Source organism: Equus quagga, chromosome 3, assembly GCF_021613505.1.
Source record: "Equus quagga isolate Etosha38 chromosome 3, UCLA_HA_Equagga_1.0, whole genome shotgun sequence".
NCBI classification, from domain to species: Eukaryota; Metazoa; Chordata; class Mammalia; order Perissodactyla; family Equidae; genus Equus; species Equus quagga.
In genome coordinates this window covers 149,698,092-149,712,207 of record NC_060269.1, presented here as the reverse complement: position 1 = coordinate 149,712,207, position 14,116 = coordinate 149,698,092, and the positions used below count along the sequence as shown (strand labels likewise).

General features: G+C 45.4%; 1 protein-coding gene across 3 annotated transcripts in view; it reads left to right on the top strand.

The window, feature by feature from the left end:
- The window catches only part of EVC2 (EvC ciliary complex subunit 2), a 131,102-nt gene that overhangs the window by 30,068 nt on the left and 86,918 nt on the right, over positions 1-14,116 (top strand). For all 3 annotated transcript variants that reach the window (XR_006887968.1, XM_046656746.1, XM_046656745.1), the window contains exon 8: positions 13,094-13,228. Coding sequence is in view for 2 of the 3 variants with exons in the window: in XM_046656746.1 (XP_046512702.1) it covers positions 13,094-13,228 (135 nt within the window). In the remaining variant the exon portion in view is untranslated. The remainder of the gene's footprint in view (positions 1-13,093; positions 13,229-14,116) is intronic.

The following is a 14,116-nucleotide window of genomic DNA, read 5'->3' as shown; positions in this document are numbered from 1 at the left end:
TCCTACCTGTCCTTTGGGGCAGCTCATAAACGTCCTGCGGGACCCTGTCCACCTTCTCCACTTCTCTGATTTTCTCACCTACCCCAGGCATGCTGGTGGCATTCTTTGCTGGGATCCCATGACACTGGGACATCTGATAAACCAAGTCACTCTATGACATTGAGATTATTCCCCCTGTTGGCACTTTATCTGTTTTTGTTGATATCAGAGTAGAATTTTTGCCCTGGAAGACACTTTATAGATAATCTAGTTTCATTTCCTCTTTTGAGAACAACCTCCGGCCGGGGCTCCAGGAACTGGCCAAGGTCCTGAAGTTTGATGGCAATTTTGAGGAAGGGAATCATGCTGAGCGGTAGGTTCTCTAACCCAGCCTTATTCACTAGATGGGTAAATTAGCAAAGCTCTGATAGTAAGTGTGATCACCTCTACCTGTGATTGCCTGCAAGCTCTCGCTCTTGCCAGAATTGTCGGCTTGGAAGACAAGAATCTTCGCCCTTGGAGCTGCCCCTCAAGGGCTGTGGGACAAGAGTCAGCAAGTCACTGACCCCCTCTGCTCCTTGAATCTGAGCTCAAAGTGAAGGATTTCAAGTAAATTGCTCCTAACAATCTCTTCCAGGAAAATCATTCTGTATAATCTCCCCTTTTCTTTTAAATTTTTCTGTTTTGGGGGGGATGAGTGGGTGGGATTTAATATATGTCCATTAATAAGTGTCCATTGTGGACATTTTGGGAAAATACCCCCTTTATGCTACACACACACACACACACACAGAAAGTTAGAAGAATAAAATAACGTTACCTCCTAATCCCCCCACCAGAGAGAACCATGGCTAACGTGTTAGCTTCTTGCCTTCCACAAGTCTGAATATATTTATCACGTAATTGAAGTCAAACTGTACAAACAGTTCTTCCTTGTGCTCTGTAACTCGCTGTTGGGTTTTAAGCATTTCAGGCTTTCCCTTTGAAAGGCCTTTTTGTCTAGCGCGGCTCTTCATGAATGCAGTGACAGAACTCATCAAAGAAATCTGCTATCAGCTACGATGTGATTAAAGGGTGGTAATAAGAGATGATTCTTCTCCAGAGACAAGAAGGAAAGTTAGTGAGGGTGCTCTGGGGATGAGGAAGCTTGCATCACTGTGCCACTTCTTTTTCTTTATTCTTGGTTAATGAAGTTTAAGGTAAATAGGCTCTTTGAGATCTGTACTTGCAATGCTTATCAGTGGAATTTCACTGCTAGATTTTTAGGGGAAATCTCAAAAGTATGGCTAACTCGCGGCTGATCTCTGGTGCTCTAAGCTTTTATTTCTGTGCTTGTCAGTGGGGTGATGGGTTCCACCAGCACCCAGCCTCCCGAGCAAGGTATTCAGGGACATTCTTGGCTCCCTTGTCTCTGGCATCCTACACGTCCATTCTGTGACTCGGTCCCTACATGCTGTTGACTGTGTCTCCTCAATACCGTCTAATCTGTGTTCTTCGCTCCAGCCCGACCACAGAAGCAGGAACAGCAGCTCAGATTTACTGACTGATTTCCACATGCTATCACCCTGTGTGCAAGGCCCTATTTTTTGCGGGTGGTAAAGTACACATAACATAAAATTTACTGTTATTGACATTAAGTATATTCACAGTGTTGTGCAACCATCACCACTATCTAGTTCTAGAACATTTTCATCACCCCAAAAGGAAGCTGTATCCATTGAGCAGTTACTCTCCATTCCTCCTCGCCCCCAGCCCCTGGCAACCACTCATCTGCCTTCCATTTCTGTAAATTTGCCTTTTCTGGACATTTCATATAATGGAATCATACCCTATGTGGCCTTTAGCATCTGGCTTCTTTGATTTAGTGTAATGTTTTCAAGGTCCATCCATCTTGTAGCGTGTGTCAGTACTTCATTCTTTTTTATGGCTGAATAATATTCCATCACATCAACACATCACATTTTGTTTCTCTGTTCAGTAGCTGCTGGACATTTGGGCTTTTTCCATCTTTCGGCTGTTGTGAATAGTGCTGCTGTGAATGTCTGGGCACAGGTTTTTATTTGGACTCCTGTTTTCAGATCTTTTTGGTAAATAGCTAGAAGTGGAATTGCTGAGTTGTATGGTGATTCTATGTTTAACTTATCAAGGAACCAGAAGCACTGTTTTTATCCTCATTTTACAGTTGGGGAAACTGCATCTCAGAGAGAGGGAGGCCCAGGGTCCCACCATGTGGTTGGGGTAGAGCTGAGAGCTGAAGCCCCAATGAGGGCCAAAGTCCATGGTCTTTCTAGCATGTTCTACTGCTTCCTGCAGCCTTGTTTCGTATCCTTATCATTTCTCCTTTGGCCGTGGCATCTAGGTTTATCCTTCAAGCTGCAGTTACACAGCATTCAGTTTTATCTTTCTAAAATACCGATCTGACCTTGTTACTCCAGGCTGAAAACCCTGCAGTGATCCCCCCCTAAGCCCTTAGGATGATGTTGCAAATCCCTGACCTGCTCCTGAAGGCCCTTTGGGACCTGGGCTGCATCTCTTGCCACCTGCAGGTCCTGCTCATGCTGCTCCCTCTGCCTGGCTGGTCCTCCTCCTCTCCTCTGGTCACCTCATGGAAAGCCTTCCTTGTCCTTTGAGCCAGGTTAGGGGCTGCCCTCCTCCCACCCCTAGTCCTCCAGGTGTCTCCAGCTTGGCCTCAGTCCCATGATGTCACCCGGCCTCCTTGCCTGTCCTTGCCATTCCTCTGTGGGATTGTGAGCTCCTTGGAGCAGGGCCTGGGGCTGTTACCTCTGAGTCCTTCCAGCATGCAGCACTGGGGCTGGCCAAATCAGCAAATTAACTAGATGCCAGGAAAGTGTACCACTGCATCCAAACGAAGTCAAACCTGGCAGCCCAGTGAGATGTAGCCACTGAAATTGAGAGTTTCAGGCAAACAGAATCATCACAATGCTTGGTTTCTGTGCATTGAATTGGATGCAAAAATTCTTGAGTTTAAAGGGTTATTTGAAAGACTAAAAAGAGAGTATGGCCTGGCCTGTGGTAATAGTTCAATTAAGATGTTGGTGCTTGAGTATAATTTTGAAAGGATTGTGAAGGCTTTTGGTCAGAGACTCAGGCATTCTAAAATCCTGCCCTGCTAGTCACTCAACCCAAAAGGTGAGCTGAACACTCAGAGAATGTTCACAGTGGCATGAGTCCCTGATGACCCAGTGCTGGGCTCCCGGTGAAAGGCCAGGCTGCAGCCTGAGCCCTAGAGACACAGCTGTGGTGTGAAGGCTACTAGCCCAGACCACTGGGTTTGGATCCCGGGTCCACTCTTGACTACCTCCATGACTTTGAGCCATTTATTTAACTTATTTGTACTTTGGCATTATGATTTATGAAATATAGACTAAAATAGTGCCCACTTTATAATAACATTGTGGGAAGTAAATGGATTAATGCACGTAAAGCCCTTGGAACCATCTCTGGCACTTAGTGTCTGCTCCATACATGTTAGCTACAGTGATGGGGATAGTGATGATGATGGTTGATGGTGGTGGTGGTGGCAATGATGGAAATGGTGGCATTGGTGATGATAGAGGCATTGGTGATGGTGAGGTTGTTGAAGAAGATGATGATGATGATGCTCATGATGGTGATGATGATGATGGTGATGTGATGGTAAGGATGATGATGACGTTGATGATGAAGGTGATGTGATAGGATGATGATGGTGACAGTGATGATGATGGTGGTAAGGGTGATGATGGTGATGATGATGATGGTGACGATCGTGGTGATGGTGATAAAGGTGGTGGTGATTATGTGGAGCCTCCTCCTTCCCATAAAGCTACGTCTTGAGATCTTGCTCTTCTTTAGTCATCTTCATGAAGGAGGAGAGTTGAAGAGATGAGGTGTTATGGGCTGCTCAGGGGGGTAGGACCTGGCTTAATTTAGTAACATCTATAAATGAAGAAGATTAAAAAGAAGAAAGTGAGAATTATGAGTGGGCCTGTCCCCAGGAGGCAGTCTTTACCTAGATGTGTTTATCACTAAGCATCAGAAAGTAGGAATTGTGAGAGAGAAGAGGAGAAAGATGATCAGATCTGCAGATCTGGCCCTGGCTTTGCCCTACTTCCTAGATTCAGGCCTTAATTCCTGCAGCTGTGTTGCTAAATTAAGCTAGACTAGGCCTGCTCCCCTGACTTGTCACGCTGCCTCTACTCTTCATATTCTCTTCGCCGTGCGACTGGCCAAAGGAGGGCAAAATCTCAAGGTGGAGATTCAGAGAAGGCGGAGGTGGGAAGAGGAAGAGATGCAAGGTAGTCTGACCCAGCTGACCAGTTCTGCTTCATGAAATAGGAAAGAGAGATGGAGAAAGATTGAGAGAATGAGTTAGTTCTGTTCCCGTCCTTTACGGTACAGTGACCCTGCCTGCGCGTAATTCTGTCCCAGTCTGTGTTTCTGATTCTCATCAGTCAGGCAAGTAACTTCTACTGGGCTGGGACTAAAAATGGTTTGAGAAAACCACATAGCCGCCTGGACAGTAGGTAGTGTGACCTAGTGGGGAGAAGGCAGACTTTGGAGTCAAGCAGAGCCCGCTCTGTTATTTTTCAGCTATGGACTTTGATTCATTTTCTAATAGCTTTGCGTCTCCATTTATCTGTCGGTAGAGCAGGAATAATACGTCCCCCACAGGATTGCTGAAGATTGAATGATATAAAGCGTACAACACACTTTATAGGTTCCAGGAGCTGTCAGAACAAATTATCACAAATTGGGGAGCTTAGAAAAGCAGAAATTTATTCTCTCCCAGTTCTGGAGGCTGCAAGTCTGAAATCAAGGTGTCAGCAGGGCGGTGCTCCCTTTGAAGGCAAGAGGAAGAATCCTCCTTGCCTATTCCAGCTTCTGGTGGCTCCTGGAAGTCCTTCCTCGGTGGCAGCTGTGTCACTGCACTCTGCCTCCATGGTCACATGGCCTTCTCTGTGTGGGTCTGTCGCCACATCTCCCTGTCCTTATAAAGACACAGCCATTGGATTTAGGACACCCTCCCCCCGCAATCCAGTATGACCTCATCTTAACTTGATTACGTCTGCAAAGACCTTATTCCTAAATGTGGTCACATTCACAGGGACTGAGGGTTGGGACTTCAGCATATGTTTTGGAGGTCAGCAACCCACTACAGCCATCTAGCCTGGGTGCTGGCATGTTGTCGATAATCAAATATCATTAATTCTCTTTACCTCCCCGTTCTTCTTCCTAAAGCTATGAGAAAAGTGTTTGCTTTCTGTGAAAGAGCAACCCAGAAAACAGATCGCTGATTTCTCACTCTTTTGTTCCCTTTAGACACAGATTTTTTGTCTCCTTTCCATCAATATTTTAATGTAACATCTGTGCAATGCTATTCATATTTATTCAGTTTATGGATTTTTTTTTTCTTATCCGGTAGGTACACAAATCAGGGCATAGAGAGCTGTTTCCAGCACACGTGGAGAGCTTGCATTTCATTTTGATGCTAATCAAAATGTAAGATTTGGTATCAGGAGGAAGTTCGAGTCTGGAAACAGCATTGGTTCTTTGACCGTCTCTCGTAGTAGCCTCATAGAGGCTGATTCATCAAAGGCGAGTCAGATGTGGCATCATGTTTTGATTCAGGCTTCAGTCAACGCCTGGGCCAAAGCTCCTGTCTCTCACCTAACTTGGCTTTGGCTGTCCGAGAGGTCAAGTTGGGCTTGTTGGCCTGTCAGAAAAATTCAGCCCTGACCACACCTGCATTGTGACCACAGGAATGAGGAATAGGTTGGTTGTTTTCCAGCTCCTGAATACCCCATCCCATGGTCCTCTGATCCGCAGCCATTGTGAATTAAACTTGTTGTCATGGGTTGGCTGCTCTGGAAGCAGACACTGAGACTCAGTTTGGAGTATAAGATGTTTACCAGCATCCAGAAGAGAGTTCACATACCCGGCCTGAGACAGCTGTCCTCAGAAAGACGGGCTGGCGAGGTTAGCCCCTGGCTGGCGTCTGGGAATTTGGATTTCAAGGGGATTCCCACCGTTCCCCGAACTCATATATATTTTATGTTGAACGCCTGCCCTCCTTCTGGAAGTTTGAAATTTTGGTACACAGGGTGACTAAGTGACCAGCCCTGAATGGAAACCCTGGGCCCCGAGTCTCTAATGAACTGTGCTGGTGGGCAGCATTTCACAGGTGTTGTCACGCTTGCTGGAGGAGTGGAGCGTGTCCCATGCGGCTCCTCTGGGAGAAGACTCTAGAAGCTCACGCCTGGTTCCTCTGGACTTCGCCCCACGTGCCTGACCCTCTGCTGATTCTGCCCTGTGTCCTTTTGCTGCAAGAAACCACAGCTGTGAGGATGACTCTGTGCTGAGCCTTGCGGGTCCTCCTAGTGCATCATCACACCTGGGGGTGGCTGTGGGTCCCTCTCCCCCACGATCGCGATCACCTGTGAAGGGGAGGAGGCAGAAGCAGGATCGGGCAGAGGCAGAAGCTGAGCAGTGATGCAGGCTGAGAAGGCCACGCCTGGCAGGGAGCTCTGCAGCAAGTGTTGCTTGTCTGCGGGTCCCTTGTCGGTTGCAATAACTGGCCGTTATGCCCCTGCCATGCTCTCTCACCACGTGTAGGCTGTCCTGGGAAGGGTGTGACCTCGGGCAAGGTGGCCATCTGCAGCTGATCTAGACTGAAGCAGGAGGCTTGCTGCTGACCGCACTGCCCATGGCAGGTGGGGTGCCAGGTCCTTCCTTGAAGGCGGACAGGAATGCTGCATCTCCTTTAACTTTAACTTGCCTTTAAAAAAATGTTTAGTGTTATCATTTTTTTGTCTCCTGATTTTATAAATAATACATGTCCATTGTAGAGATCTTAGAAAACACAGACACATAAAGAAAAAACCTCATCAAGTAATCACACTTAACATAATCCCGGGGGATTTTCTTTATAGGTTACATATGTAGATGTGTGCATATATATTATTTTCATTTTAACCAAAATGAGATTTTACTGTGTATACAGTTTTAGATCTTCTTTAAAAACATTACTTTAAGATATAAGCATTATTTTATATTATTAAAATTTCTACACACAGAAGTCAGTTGCATTTCTGTATACTAACAAGGAATAATCCAAAAATAAAATTAAGAAAAAAAAAGAAAATTAAGAAAACAATTTCATTTACTGCAGTATCCAAGAGAATAAAATACTTCGGAATAAACTTAACCAAAAGGCGAAAGCCTTGTCGACTGAGAACTACAAAGTGCTGCTGAGAGAAATTAAAGACACAAGTACCTGGGAAGGCGTGCCGTGTGCGCGGACCGGAAGGCTTCATATTATTATGGTCTGCAGAGTCAGTGTGTTCTCTGTGAAAGTCCCAATGGCATTTTTTGTAAAAATAGAAAAACACATCTTAACATTCATACAGAACCTCAAGGGAACCCAAATAGCCAAAATAACCTTGAAAAAGAACAAAAAGTTGTAAGCCCCACACTTCTTGATTTCCAAACTTTCTATGAAGCTACAGTCATCAAAACTGTAGTACTGGCATAAGACAGACATATAGACCAGCGGAACAGAACAGAGAGCCTGGAAATAAAACCTTCAGATGTACAGTCATGCGTTGCTTAATGACGGGGATATGTTCTGATAAATGCGTCATTAGGGGATTTTGTCGTTGTGCAAACATCACAGAGTGTACTTGCACAAACCTAGATGGTGTAGCCTACTACACACCTCGGCTGTATGGTACTAGTCTTATGGGACCATTGCCGTACATGTGGTATGTCATGGACCGAAACATCCTTATGCAGCGCGTGGCTGTATAGTCAAATGATTTCCAATAAGAGTGCCAAGACCATTCAATGGGGAAAGGACAGTCATTTCAATAAATGATGTTGGAGAAACTGGAAATCCACTTGCAAAAGAATAAAATTAGACTCTTACCTTATGCCATATACAAAAATTAACTCATAAAAGATCAGACTTAAACGTAAGACCTAAAACTATAAAACTCTTACAAGAAAACCTGGGAGAAAGCTTCATGGCATTGAATTTGGCAGTGATTTCTTGGATATGACACCAAAACCACAGGCAATGAAAGAAAAAAATAGATAAATTGGACTACATCAAAATTAAAAATTTCTGTGCATTAAAGGACACAATCAACAGAGTGAAAGGGCAACACGTGGCATGGGAGGAAATATTTGTAAGTCGCTCATCTCATAAAAGGTTAATATCTATGCCATATAAAGAAATCCTATGTCTTAGTTTGGGCTGCTGTAACAAATTACCATGGACTGGGTGGTTTAAACAACAAACGTATATTTTTCACAGTTCTTTAGTCTGGGAACTCCAAGAGCAAAGTGCCAGCAGATCTGGTGTCCAATGAGGACCCACTTCCTGGTTTGTAGATGGCCGTGTTCTCATTGTATCCTCATATGGCGGAGAACGGGAAGAGCTCTGATCCCTTCATCTCTTTGCAAGAGCACCAATTACCTCCCACAGGCCTCACCTCCCAATACCATCGCAGTAGGGGTTAGGATTTCAACATATGGATTTAGGGAAGGACACAGACATTTGGTCCATAACATCCTACAGCTCAACAACAATAAACAACTAAACAGTCAAATTAAAAATCGGCAAAGGCCTTGAACAGACATTTCTCCAAATAAGATGTACAAATGGCCAGTAAACACATGAAAAGATGCTCAACGTCACTATCATTAGGGAAATGCAAATCAAAACCACAATGAGATACCACCTCACACCTATTAGGATGACTACTATCAAAAAAAATGTAATAATGGGTGTTGGCAAGGATGTGGAAGAATTGGAACCCTTGTGCACTGTTGATGGGAATGGAAATGGTGCAGCCATTATGGAAAACGGTATGGCTGTTCCTCAAAAAATTAAACATAAAATTACCATATGATCCAGTAGTTCCCCTTTTGGGGTATAGACCCCAAAGAATTGAAATCAGGGTCTCAAAAAAATATCAGTCTACCCATGTTTATAGCAACATTTTTACAATGGCCAAAAGGTGGGAGCAACTCAAGTGTCCATTGATGGATAAGTGGATAAACAAAATGTGCTCCATCCGTACAATGGAATATTATTCAGCCTTGAAAAGAAAGGAAATTCGGACACATGCTACAACATAGATGATCCTTGAGGGTATTGTGCTAGGTGAACTAAGCCAGTCACAAAAAGACAAATACTGTATGATTCTACTAATATGACGTCCCTAAGGGTAATCAAATTCATAGAGACGGACAGTGGAATGGTGGGCGCCAGGGGCTGGGGGAGGATGGAAGGGGGAGTTGATGTTTAATGGGGACAGAGTTTCAGTTTTGCAAGATGGAAAAGTTCTGGAAATGGATGGTGGCGATATTTGCACAACATTGTGGTTGTGCTTAACACAACTGAGCTGTATACTTAAAAATGTTTAAAATGGTAAATTTTATGTTCTGTATGTTTTACCACAATTTTTAAAAAATCGCTCAAAATCTTCTTTTAAATGATTAAAATTCAAAACTCCACTGGAAAATGTAAAGGTCCTAGAAAGCAAAAAGAGACCCTTCAAAGAGGTCATCGGGCACACTACGCCTGACGACAGTGGAGTGGTACCTCCAGTGTTCTGAGGGAGAATGATGTTGGACGTTGAATGATAGACCCGGTCAAGTTATCGATCACGTGAGGGCAAAGTGACAACGTTTTAAGACGTGAGAAATAAAAATCTTTTCTAAACAAATTTACTTGAGAACAAATGAATATGGAGCATACTCCATCAAACTGAAAAAATATACAAGAAAAAAGGAAGAAATGGGGTCCAAGAAATACAGTTTTGCTTTAATCAATAATGTTGTAACAATACAGAAAGGAGTAAAGTGAGAACTTCAAATGACAGCAGTGTATCAAGCCTAGAAAGTAACCTCTTGAGATGAGATGAGAGTGTCAAAGAACTCCAGAAGTGATGACTTTAGGGAAAAAAAAAAATTGACTCTTTCTCACAGCTATTATTAAGGAAATGGGTATATACCAGGAAGAAAAAAGAAAGGCAGTGAGAAACCCCAGGAAAAACAAAAAGTTACACAGGCAAGTGTTGGTCCAAATTGAAGCAAACTAAAGTTGAGGCGTGATTTTGAATAATTGATAAAATATTAGGAAAGGGACTGCATTAGAAATATACTGCTTTGAGGAGCAGGAATAGTAACATAGGTTATATTCCTTTACTTTATTTGACAGTGAATAATATTTGCCTAATCATAATAATGATATTAGCTTTTAAAATCTTTTAGTTTTAGTTTTTAGAATTAACCTACAAACAGCCTCAGACTTAAATGTGTTTGCAGGACAAAATGTATATGTTATAAACGTAGAACGTTCTGGAAGGCATAAGTGGAGAAGAGAAGGTAGAGGTAAATACGGGCACTAATTTCGCCATCTTTCTTGGCAAGAAAACATGAAATATTCTCTAAATTTAGTGCCACAAAAAATGAGGTTTAATTTTTTTAATTTAAAGTTAGAAAGATAGCTAATTGAAAAACTAAATATAACCATTAAAATTGGGAGGAAGTGTGTGTAGGGGGATATTGGTAGGTAACAAATCCTTCAGATTTGTAGGGTAAAAATTTATGACCTAAATCCACATCTGTCATAGCAGGAATTGAGTAAAAAATGTGTAATATTGACAAATCAGGGGATAAAGATAGATGCATAATTTTTAGAGTATTTAAATAACCATTCTAGTTAACTAGATTATACAAACTAAACCAGTATCTGAGATCGTTGCCTCTGGGAGACGAGATTACAAGTGGGTAGGGGAAGGTAACAGGAAATTTGCCTGTTTTTAAACCCTGGGTTTCTGTTAAGAACTTTTTTTCCCTTGCATGCATGCATCACTCTGCTTTTTAAAACTAATCAAATGGCTGCACGATTGACCATTATATGGAGAGAATGATTTATAGAAGCTTAAAATATTTGACATTTTCTATATCGTGGAGCATTTAGGATACACACACATTTGTGTCATTTTATATAATGCTCTGTAAAACGGCGTTATATATAAATAAATCTTTGTACGTATTTCTGGATCAAACCAACCTTGTATATAAACCTTTATGCATATTTCTGAGTTATTTCCTGAGGAGGGAATCGTAGGTGTGAAAGCACTGACTTAAAGGATTGAATATTTCAAAGCCTCTTGTTTTGGACACAAGTGTTTCTTTCCTTTCATCTTTGAGTATAGACATTTTGGTGAAAGCACTTCAACGGATGGCAGTAGTAACAAAATCTGGGGCTCTCGCGGTCCAGGCTTGTTTCTGAGGTCACCTTCTGATAAAATGACCGGTTAGCGACCACCACATGGCATCTCCATTATGCACCAAAGCGGTCGCCCTGGTTTACGCGGCCCTCCGAGGAAGCGGGCCAGGAAACTCTCGTGTTTAGTGAGCGAGCGTTGGGGCTGGGCGCTCCTTTACCAACTTCATTCGTGTTTCTTGTTCAGTCCTCGGTACCACCCTTGGAGGGCTCCTGTCTCTGTTTTACAAGGCAAGGAGCAGAGGCAAAGAGACATGACGTGATTTGCCCAATGCCACATGGCCAATAAGTGGCAGAGACAGGGGCCACACCCAGGTGCTCTGAGTCCAGATGGGCCTCACCCACTGTGCTGTGACAGACCCTCCTCTGGGTCAGACCCAGTCAGCGCCCACACGAAGAGTGTAGCCACATGAGGAGAGAAAGAATTCCTGTCTGCTTAGGGTCTAGCTGCTAGCCTGGTACATAGTAGCTGCTCAGTAAATGTGGGCCGATTAAATAGATGGGCCACGCTTTGCTCCAAGCTCCTCTGTATACGTATGTTATTTAGTCTTCGTGCTGTGAGGTATTTTATCCCCACTTTACAGAAGAGAGAACTGAGGTTCCCAGAGGTCCAGTCGCTCGCCCAAGGAAGCACGGCTGTTTTCACAGGGCCAGCATGTCAGTCCAGGCCTATAGGATTCCGCGTCCAGAGCTCTTTATTTTGCTCAGAGTCTTTGGCAGAATTCAAAGAGTTAATCCTTGTGAAACCCTTAGCCCAGGGGTTCTCAAACTGTGGCTGTGGGACAGGCAACATAGCAGCGTCCCCCTTGCCCCCGGGACTTGTGAGAAATGCCGCTTCTCAGGCCCCGTCCCGGGTCTTGTGAACCAGAAGCTCCGAGGGTGGGGCCCAGTGACCCGTTTCCACAGCCCTCCGGGTGGCTCGGATGCCCGTGCGAGTGCAAGAGCACAGCCTTGGCCCGAAGCCTGGCCCATTCTCAGGGCTCGTAAGATGTCAGTGCTGCTGCTGTCGGCGTCACTCTTCAGATCCTGAAGAAATGGTGGAGGGAAGGACGGAATGCGGAATGTCTAGAACTTACTGCTTCTCACAGTTGTTAGTGGGTGCCAGCCGCTCCTGGCCTATCAGGGGATTCCCATTAGTCCTGGGATGTCACTGGCTGGAGCCGGGAGGAGGGCTTGCGGGAGAGAGAAGTAGACTGGGCGTGTTAAGCCCACACGAGTGCTAAGGCCCACCAGTCGGGTCATTCGATTGCCTAGCAGCCGGCCTGCTCTGCTGTGTGATGCCCCGCACCGTGTGCATCCTTCAGCGGGATCCTGAAGTCCAGAGGAGCTGTGCCTCCAGTGGGGTGAGTTCCCAGGCAGGGAGAGCAGACAGCGCCAAGGAGAGGGGTGGCCACTCCGGGATCTTCCTCTGGCCTCTGTGAAATGCTGCCCCTGCTTAGGATCTTTTGTGATCCCTAGTGCTGTCTTAGGGTCATTATGTATTGGATTTGGGGAATTTAACATTCTTGAGTGCCTGTGATTGCCAGGCTTGGGGCTGGATGGTCCTACTATGTGCAGACCACCACACTCAGCTCCTTAGAGTGCTTGTCTCATTTAACACTTATGAATGCGCTGTGTAGAAGCCACACTTTGGGAAACTTGGGCTCAGAGAGGTCCAGTGATGGTCTCAGGCAACCAGCCAGTAGGTGGCAGAGCTGGGTCCAAACCCAGGTGGTCTCCCTAACTCCATGCTTGTTCTGCTACAACTCTGTGTTGACTTGAAAGATGGGAAGTGTGACCGTGGACAAATCCCTCTCTCTCTTATCCACGTAGGTTCTACCAGACCACGGTCTGCATGCGGCCGGGTTCTTCACCGCCTTCATTGGCTCCCTCGTGCTGACCTGGGTGGCGCTTTTCTTCCTGGTTCGGTGTGAGTGTTTGAGGGGAAGCAGGCTCAGCAGACGTCAGGTGAGTCTCTGCGCATCTTCTTCCCGGAGGGCAGTTTGGGTGGCGAGGTTGAGGTTTATCCTCCAGTTTGATGGGTCTCAACCCTGGATCAGTGTCAGAATCCACTGGGGAGCTATGGAGGGATGCTCGCGTCCAGGCGCACCTGCAGAGACTCACTGGGTGGTCCCACACATGTCCCCATCATTAGTCGTTTTTTAAAAGCTCCCTGGATGCCTCTAACAAATGGCCAGAGTCGGGAACCCCTGCAGTCTGGCTGCATAACTGGGCTCCCGTCTGCGTGGTCAGCTTTGTATTCATGTCACACCCTAATTCAGGTCCTGTCGACACTCCTGCTGAAAAGTCTTTGGAGACTCACTTTATGCTCAGGGGGATGCGCGGACTCCTATGCATGGCTTGTAAAGCCCTTTGGTCCGGCCTGTGCCCACCTCTCCTGCCTCTTTCCTCTTCACACCTCAGCATCCCGCTCTTCCCAGGGATGTGGCATTCCCTGAGAGTGCTGAGCTGTCCACACTCACACCGGACGCTGCCTCAGTCCTCTCTCTGCTCTCCAAGAGCACAGTTCTGACCTGTCCTTTAAGATTCGGCTCAGGCCTTGTCTCTCCCTGGAAGTCACACTGGCCACTTGCTGGCTGGGATAGGGGCCCTCTCTCAGTTCCCACTCTGGCTTCTGTAGACCCCGTCCAACACTTATCCTACTCTGTTAGGCCCGTCTGTGAACTCCGCAATCTCTGTGTTCCTCCCTTGGTCTGGATTCCCACAGAAGCACATCCAGAGACCAGGATCCAAATGCAAGTAGTTTATATGGGAAGTGATCCCAGGGCATGAGGGGGGCAGAAGTGAGGCAGGAAGGGAAGGCAGCCAGTCAAGGTACCGCTGAGGCACCTGGAG